We start from the raw sequence: 9,511 nt of genomic DNA on the forward strand, positions 1-9,511 counted from the left end.
AAGTCAAACCACCATGTTGACATATCATTGCATGAGCAGCAATGAAAGTTGTACCACACACAGAGTAGCTAGGAGTATTCAGCAATGTCCATCCATAGCACAAGTGTAATGTACCCCAAAACTCTTGCTTATAAAGATGGAAACTCTGGTCCTGCGATGGTAAGGCCAAAAGCCAAGAAGAGGACCCAAGTTTACTATTCAAGTCAACAGCACTTTGAAGGTTGTGGGGAGAGATTGCCTCTGATCTCAAGAGCATGTTCCTTATAGATTCCGTTTGCATTGAAGACATTGTGCCGGGTAATTGCGAACCATGCCCTTGCAGTGGTGTTCCTTTTAAACTTGCAAGGAAGAAATTTACTTCAGCAACTTTCAATTTACTTCAGCAACTTTCTGTTGCATTATGGTTGAACAATCAGTGCCGGCTAGAATTTTTGAGCCATGCCCAAGGGCACTTCATGATCAGGGCATTGATACCAGCGTTGTAAGTGGGTCAGTACTGTTGACCCGTTTGACCCACTGACCCGAATAGTAATCCGGATGGGATCCGGATCTGACCTAGTCTGGCGCGGCCGCCCCTTCGCAAACAGGAAGGGGCGGCCGCGCCAGACTAGATCTGACCCGCATGTGACCCGGTTTAATTAAAACAGAGGCGTGCCCCAAGAGCTAGATTAAAAGTCCATAAGTTCCACTAGTCCGGCCCACATTTTTTTTACACTATAAAAAAATTGTCTGCAAGAAGTGAGTAGCTACGTACTATCAAGTGGGCGTGGCTCCACGTACGTATTATCAAATTGGGGTGGCCCCACGTAAGTTTACATGCAGCTACAGAATTTCCAGAAATTAGTTACTTACATTTCAAGTAGCAACACGGATCTGGTGATGCCATGCATGCCCACAGAGCACAGTTGGTACAATTCCGATAAGTGGGCGTGGCTCTACATACTCCGCACAGACGGCAAAACATGTTTCTGAATGGTGGGTGTGGCTCCACGTAAGTTTCTTGAGTGTTTACAACTGCATTTCCATCAATACAATCGAGCTTTTTAACTTATAGTGACACGTGATCTCATCCGGGTCAGACCCAGATATTTAGTGAAGTGGATAAGATCCACTTGACCCGGACAAAATGTGACCCAATGACCCGGATAGTCCGGATGACCCGGCCCACTTACAACGCTGATTGATACAACATGGTCCCCTTTCCCTGAGTAGAGAGTTATGTAGTTTTATTGGTATTGTACCCTACTATTCTAGTCTGTTTTGTCAGTCAGTAGAAAATGTCTTTAGATAGCAGAATTGAAAATTTTAGGGGGATCAAGTCACCACTGGGTCTGGGGTTGTTTTCTGCATTCTTCAACATTTTAGATCATACAGTTACATGTTCCTGACTCCCTGTATTCACAGGCTTTAACCTTCTCACAGGTCAATAGTGGGATAGCTATTAAATAAAGGGCCTATCCTAGGGAGAAATGATGTGCAAGATTCTTGCAAGACTGCAAGTGGCTTGCAAGGAAAATGCATATGGCAACAATTTTGCGACATCAGTGAATGTTCTATTAGAGTATGTAAATACAGTCTTCATGGATTTCATTGATATACATAACACCTTCAGAATGTTTGTGCAGGTGTATAGACACTTAGTAAAGTGCTATATACATCATATGGACCAATGAATTTGCTTTAATAATGAATAACATTTAAGAAACCAAATATGTCATACCTGTCTCATTGAGTGGTATGAATATACTTAACAGTTGTAAGGATTTCATTACCTAAATAAGTAAGTAGCTGACCACTAAAGAAGGCAATACAGAGCAAATGTTTTAAGTACAATTGTTTCTGATATACGATAACAATTATTTTGAAGATCTCTAATAAAGCAGTCGGCCAGGTTTGGATTAAATTTTTTTACAGTGAACAGTGATTACTTGAAGGGTTTGCCTTGAAGACAATTATTATGCGCATTGTATGAGCTAATGAATTCCCTTCAATAATGAATCATGTTAAAGAAAATTAATGCGACATAGAAAAGGCTTACTGTCACATATTGCATGCCATATGAATATAATTTGCACTTGTAGGAATTTCATTGGTTAGATAGGCAACTGATCAACAGCTAAAGATGTTTGTATACATCAACCATCTGTCAGTGTAGCTATCTCTGTTATATGACAGAAATATTTTCAAACACTCTAATAAAACAGTCTGTCATTTTTTTGTATTGAATTGTTCCTTATGACGGACACGTACATGCAAGTTTCTTGCAAAGACTTGCAAGATCTAGACTTGCATTGCTTGCAAGAATCTTGCAAAGAAAAGGAGCATTTTCCATGTAAGAATATTGTCTTGCACACCCTGGGATACTATAGTCAGTTTACGTAAATCTACTGAAATCAGCTTCTGACTTCGTTAGTCCACGATTGATCTCGGTCTCCTCCCTACTGTTTCCGAGTCTTTCGCCAAGTTTTCTTTCCGGTTGATACTTCAGTCGTATCGGACCACTTGCCCTTTGCAAATAGTCTCGTGCCCAGACCGCTTTTTTTCTTTTTTTCTCCCGCCCCCACACAATAAGAAAAAAAGCGGTCTGGGCACGAGACTACTTTGCAAATGGCTTCAGAGAGGAAATGGCGGAAAGCAGTGAAATGTTCATCTTGTGACGATGTCTTCTCTGAACGAAGAACAGTCTTTTGTAAGTATTGTATACTGGAAAGCATTGGAACCTCTCTGGAGGCGGACTACAATGAGCAACTAGATGCTGTAAGCTGTCCTTTTTGCCGTGCACTGATCTCAGAACCCAGTTTGGACGACATTATTTCCAACTGTAAAGAAAAAGTGATGCAAGTGATTAAAATTCTTAGTAAACAAAACGAGGAAGTAGCTGACCAAGTTTTCTACGCTGATGATGATGAGGTTGGGATGGCGATGATCGGTTGTGGTAAATGCGAGGAGAATAGTCCGGCCATCGCGTGGTGTTCGGCATGCATGAGCACATTGTGTTGGCAGTGTGATCAGGTGCACGGGAAATGGAGGGAATTCAGGGCCCATAAAACAATACCAATTGATGAGTTTCAGAAAAGGCGACGGCCAAAACAAGCTGTTGCGAAACAACCAGAATTTTGCAAAATCCATACCAAACAAACACTAGACCTGTACTGTAAGACTTGTAGTAGTTTCATATGTCAGGACTGCACATTGAAGGATCATCGTCATCATAAGTTTGTGGCTGCTGACAGAGCTGCAGCAAAACACAAGAGCAAAACAGTCATTACCAAAAATGTAGAAAAGATTTCAAAACATGATCATTTACTTAGTCCAGCAGGAGCAGCATCAAGCAGCACTGAAGTCACAAGTATTACTGCTGCTAAGTTGCCTCAGAAACAACCAAGATATCCACTCTGTGTTATGAAATACGACTATAAATCTGTTTCTCATGCAGAACCTGACCTTAGTTTCAACAAAGAAGACTTAATCTATATCTTGAAAACTGATAAGGGAGGCTGGTGGTATGTTAGAGCTAAGCATTCTGGTCAGGAAGGATACATCCCCAGCAATTATGTTGTAGAATGCAATGCCCCAATTGATAAAAAGTAAGTGGCTTGTAATGGCTGCCCGGTAAAATACTGTGTAGTTGTAGCAGAAGTGCATTACCAATAATCATACAGGATTCATATACTTACTCTGTAAATACTGCTAGAAAAATTGGTGAATCTGCAATGACGTTTTGTGACATTGCAAATATGTTTCTTGATATCACAAAATAAAATGGCCACTGTAGTGGGGGACTTTGAATAGGGAGGTATTGGGCGAGGTATATAGTGTTTTGCTATGACAATTAATGCTTATAGAATCAAACAAGGGTGAAGGTGAGGAATATAATACAAATGCGCATATGCACTAGAGCTGGGCAGTACACAAATTAAAGATGGTACGGTATTTTATAAAATATCACGGTATAACTAACTATCACGGTATTTGGTTAACACAAATGAACACCTTCTCACATCCAGTTAAGTATAGTAGTAATTTGTCTCAAGTGACAAGTATATACAAACAGTACCAAGAATCAGATATAAGTTCATAATATATGAAAACAGAAGGAGTGTCTCACTCTCACAATACCCTATATAAATGCTCTGCACGATTGCTCTACACATTGTGAAAGCAGAATGGTGACTTATAGTGTACATGTGTCAATACGTATACCGGTTTGCCGGTATTTGTTCGATATTGACACTGGTATGAATAAAATACCTTCATATCAATTTTATACGGTATATTGCCCAGCTCTAATAAGCACTGAAGAAATTTGTCTGTTTTCATGCATTTACTACATCTTACCTTTATTATGTCTTGGTTCCAGCTGTAAAAACTATGAACAATGTTTATTTCGATTTCTATGCAATAAAGTCTCTAAAGTCCCCTCACTAAGATGCCCACTTTTCCTATAATGATATCACGTTACGATGGATTTTACCATTGCGGATATCGTCCATACAGTGCAGCTCAAGGTAAGATACATATTTGAAGTAACTGTTTTGGTTTTTGCTCCATCTCCTAAATCATTTCACAGCCATAGATATTAACTATGATGATCGTAATGTCCACACATGTGTATACTCTAAAGGCTGGCAAGTTTAGTTAGAGTAGGTTACACACTAGGAGTTTCTTTACATAAACACCTTACAAATACCTTATGAGATTTTTTACTGTTTTGATAATAGGTACCATTCAGTATTATGCTTAAAATTTTCCCCCTAAATCTCTGGGCTTTATCCGCAACATCAACTGATAGTTTCTAAATTAAATCTTCAGTCTATTCATACCAGGCATGCACCCATAGCTGACTGTGGGCACACGCCTAGCAAATTCTTTCAGTGGCCTATGAGAATTAACCGAAACCTGTATTAAACATTGGCATAGGTAAGTCATCACGGTTTCTTTTCGCCGGTTTGAAATACGGGTGTAGTGACTCTCTACCAACTTCATGAACTGCTTTCCCATCAAGCTCTTCAGGTACTTAACTACTGAAAAACCATAGCAGGCTTCTTACTAATAGGCTACTAGGAAAAGTGTATCTCTTCAACTTGAACTAGGTGTTTATGTGAAGAAACTCCTAGTGTGTAACCTACTCTAACTAACTACATATGCGAACAAAAGTGAAGGGCAGCTTGAGGTTTGTACAGAGAATTTGCCAAACAGTATGATAGATGAACTATTAAACATAGTCGAGAAGATACTTCTGTGCATATTGTGTTGTTTAAAATGGTGTGTTTGAAAGATGCATCCTAAGCAATGCATAACAATGTGATTAGAAATAATTTACTAATTACAAAATTACAATTTCTTTATTTATTCTGTATGCACAATTATTGCAAAACAGATACTAGAGGTGTACCGATATAAGAAAACTAAACCGATCCGATACCGATCCGATATGAGATTAATCAGTTTGAAACTGATACAATGCCGATCCGATGCCGATCCGATATACTGATATAACTAAGTGTATAGCTATTTATATTCGAGGAACCACATATACCATGTTCAACTTCATTCTAACTACTGAAGACAGTCTTAAGATCATTGGCTATGCTTGGTTACCCATGGTGGTATGGCCTCTATTGACAGCTCAGATTATAAGGCACCACAAATATTTTAATACATGCCCCTGACAAGATTAGTCCGGATTACTCCACATTTTAATGGTTTATGGAGATGGCTGGTTGTTTTATGCTGTGCTCTTGGTTCATTTTATTGCTGTTTCCCCAGGCTCACCGCTATGAGTATTTGTTGTATGATTGGTAAGTATTGTGACAACAAAACAGTAGTTATATCTGCGTAGCGTACCACTTTTAGACAAGGAAAATGGTTACTGTTTGAGTCTGTTTCCCACCCTTGTTAGCTAAATAATAGGGTTTATAATGTGGCTTGATCATTGGACAGTGTCCTCAAGATAGTTCAGTTGTATATTGGTGTATCATATCAGTTTTTAGCAGCAATATCAGCTCCCATTGATATTGTCAAAATTTCTATATTGGCCACGTACCAATACGATATGTATCGGTATATTGGTACACCTCTAACAGATACCTAATAAATTGTTCCAGCTACGTATATAACTAGCTATGCGGTGCATGATTTTTAGAAGTAGCGCAACAACAACCTGTTTACTAAATCTTAATAGCTATACCCAATGCTCGATCCCATCTTTGCCCACAGAAAAGCAAAAGTAAAGAGTCTGTAAGATCTATGCAAATGTAATAGGACACCAGTGGCGTAACCAGGAAAAAATTTACCAAGGCAAAGTTTATACATTGACCAAATTGAGAGGTTCTGACTCAACTTATTCACAAATACTTTCAAGTATGGGTGGTACAGCATTTGCAGGTTAACTATCTGGTTGGATGGAGGAAACTGTTTCAGAAGACTCAGAGTGTTTTTCTACATGTCATAAGTAATGCTCCAGCATAATTAATGCCAAGCCAGGGAGTCTGGGGGAATGCTCCCTCAAGGAAAATTTTGAAAATATATGTTTTGAAATGGCATGTGGGGGTTGTTTATTTTTTATTGTAACTGCTAATGCATGTCAATGTAATGCCATGTAGTTGACTCATTGGAACTTTGGAAAAGTGATGTAAAGCCAATTAACATAAATGTAAATAATCAGGCAGTGTAATGAGAACACTGGCTATGATCTGTATTGAATGCTCTATTAGAGTATGTTACGATGACTGCTCTATTAGAGTATCTCGGTCTTTTACAAATTCAAGTAGCTGAAAAGTGATCCAGCACCATGCAAGGCACCATTTCATCATAGGTTCCAACCCTGCTTAGTACTACAGCCATAAATTTATTTTGTGTGGCACAGTAATGTCTAGTAACGTTTGAATAGAAAATCGGGGTGCCAAGACTCAGGCCTGCTCAGCCTGTTGTTGAGCATTTTTACCGAGGCAGCTGCCTCGGTTGCCTCAATGGTAGCCACACCACTGGACACTATGCTAGTACAATACCACCTGGAGTCAGGCACTGTCCTAGTGACATTTTATATGAAGTTTTGGCCAATTTCTGTTTCAATTTCCACTGTTTCTAATATTCCCCAGTTTATACTTAAACTTGTGTGTAGCATTCAGTTCACATAAAAAGTGCAAAAAGAAATTCTGAGGAGCTAATGTTTCTGAGGATTGGACAAATTGAATGTTGCTTAAAACTATTTTTAAGGGTGTACCAAGGAGCCAGTATGTGTCAGACTGAACCTGCTGTTCTGATAACAATTATTTTGAAAACAGTGTATAATAGATTCAGCATTCAGTAACTCTTCTATTGGAATATGTCGAACTATTTTATGAATAGGACTGAAAACTAAACCTGGTCTTGCCTCATGGCATTAAATATTATTGCATACCAGCTGCCACCGCCACCGCAGATATGAAATGGTAAAGTTGTTTCTATAAATTGTCAACAGTGCTTAGCTATAGCTATTACTTAACAACTTGAAAGCCAAAAATACTGTCTGATTTAGAGTATTATTAGTTATGTATGAGTGTAAGTTATAAAAGTTGGTCTAATCTAAATAGTAAATTCAATTCTTCCAATCTAATTATGATTTTTGTACACTACAAAGAGAAGGTATGTTATCTACAAGGTGTACATTTACTGGTATAGTTTGTATGCAGGTTATAATTTGTCTGTTATTACAATTAGCTGGTACTTTGGAGCAATTGCAAGGAAAGATGCTGAGAAGCAGTTGATGCAACCATTCAATGCTTATGGGTCCTTTCTCATTCGTGACAGTGACACCAGACCAGGAAATTACACACTTGCAATAAGAGACACAAAAACAGTTAAACACTACAAAATACACAAGCTAGATGATGGAGGGTTCTATGTGACCCCACAAGTGACTTTTGAGAATATTCCCAAGTTAGTTGATTTCTATAGTAAGCAAGCTGAGATCTTATGTGTGAACTTGAAAGTGCCTTGTCTACCATCACCAGCTGCTGATAAGTTGATAAATGATGATGGTTGGGAGATTGATAAGAGCTCCATTCGTCTTGTTAAAAAGTTAGCAGAAACAAGTTCTGTTAATGAAGTATGGCAAGGAATGTGGAACAATGCTACTCCTGTTGCAGTGAAGATGCTCAAACCAGGTACAATTGGTGCTGCCGAGTTCCTTGAAGAAGCAGCTTTGATGAAGAAACTAAAGCATCCAAACATCATACAGCTATATGGTGTGTGCACACAAGGGGAGCCCGTCTATATAGTAATGGAGTTGATGAAACATGGCAGCTTGTTAGAGTACCTCAGAGGCGACGGTCGATTTCTAAAGCTTCCTCAACTAATAGATATGGGAGCACAAGTAGCAGCTGGAATGGCTTACCTTGTAAGGAAGCATTGCATCCATCGCGATCTTGTTGTAAGTAATATTTTAGTGTCAGAAAATCTTATCTGTAAGGTGGCAGATTTTGGCTTAGCTCAAATTATTAATGACAATACCCGTGAAGCACATAAATTTGATGTGTGGTTTTTTGGTATCCTGCTTTATGAATTGATCACCTATGGTTGTTTCCCTTACCCCAATGCTAAAGTATTGGAAGCATTTCAAAAAGGTAAGTGTATACCATGTAACCCGTGTCCAATCCGTTGTCCAGCACGGCTCTACAGAATCATGAACGAATGCTGGATGGATGATGCAGCATCTAGGCCAACCTTCAGAATACTGCAGAAGCAATTAGAAAAGTTTTACAGTGACAGTTAGACTAAATGTAGAAAGAAATGTTGAAGGACTAACTTAACAATGCAAAGATGTTAATCTGACTTACAATTCTATAGGGTTGCTATACTGTTTGTCACATGTGTGCAACTGCATGTACCTGTATGTGATTATTTTTATAGCATATAACCATGCATACACATTTTAATGGTAGCTGTATGTATACATTGTCACTATTTTTAGATTTAATTATGTACTGAGCAGTCAGATCAATTGGTGAGGACCAGGTGGCAAATAGCCAGATATATACATTGTACAACCAAACAAAAAAAAATCACGCATCTTGTAGTGGGCAAGTTCAAAAAAAGATTAATGTACTAGTCTCAGTTTGCATTTGGTAATTACTTTGTAAAGGCATCTACCACAGTTATCACACACATTCAAGCAGAGTGCAATTTGAAAATGTAATGCAAGGTGTGCATGAAATTACTAATAATTTGCTACTCTAGGACATCCAACAAACTGAACACAAAAATTATTTACATGTGAGCACACAGAAATATCTTCTTAGCTATTTTGTGGTATGTCTTACTTTATCATGCAGGCATTTCAATACTTATACTGGGATCGCACTTCATGATCAGCTAATCTGGACGGACCAAGTAACCCTTACTACAGTACTAGTAAACGGGTGGGCATCTCTTTCCTGCCACTATAAGGGTCTGAGGCATTCCACCTCTTCCATTATATACTCTTGATTCCAATTATACACACTGATTTTTTTATTAATTCTAATTGTAT

At 38.5% G+C, this 9,511-nt stretch overlaps 1 protein-coding gene across 1 annotated transcript; it reads left to right on the forward strand.

The window, feature by feature from the left end:
• Nucleotides 1–2,567: 2,567 nt before the first annotated feature.
• On the forward strand, nucleotides 2,568–8,983 carry LOC136263196 (tyrosine-protein kinase-like). The gene is made up of 2 exons (XM_066057702.1): nucleotides 2,568–3,587; nucleotides 7,702–8,983. The coding sequence occupies exons 1-2, from the start codon at nucleotides 2,608–2,610 to the stop codon at nucleotides 8,753–8,755; spliced, it is 2,034 nt and encodes a 677-aa protein (XP_065913774.1). The 5' UTR covers nucleotides 2,568–2,607; the 3' UTR covers nucleotides 8,756–8,983.
• Nucleotides 8,984–9,511: the final 528 nt, after the last annotated feature.

The sequence above is a fragment of the Dysidea avara genome, chromosome 8, assembly GCF_963678975.1.
Source record: "Dysidea avara chromosome 8, odDysAvar1.4, whole genome shotgun sequence".
Taxonomy (NCBI): Eukaryota; Metazoa; Porifera; class Demospongiae; order Dictyoceratida; family Dysideidae; genus Dysidea; species Dysidea avara.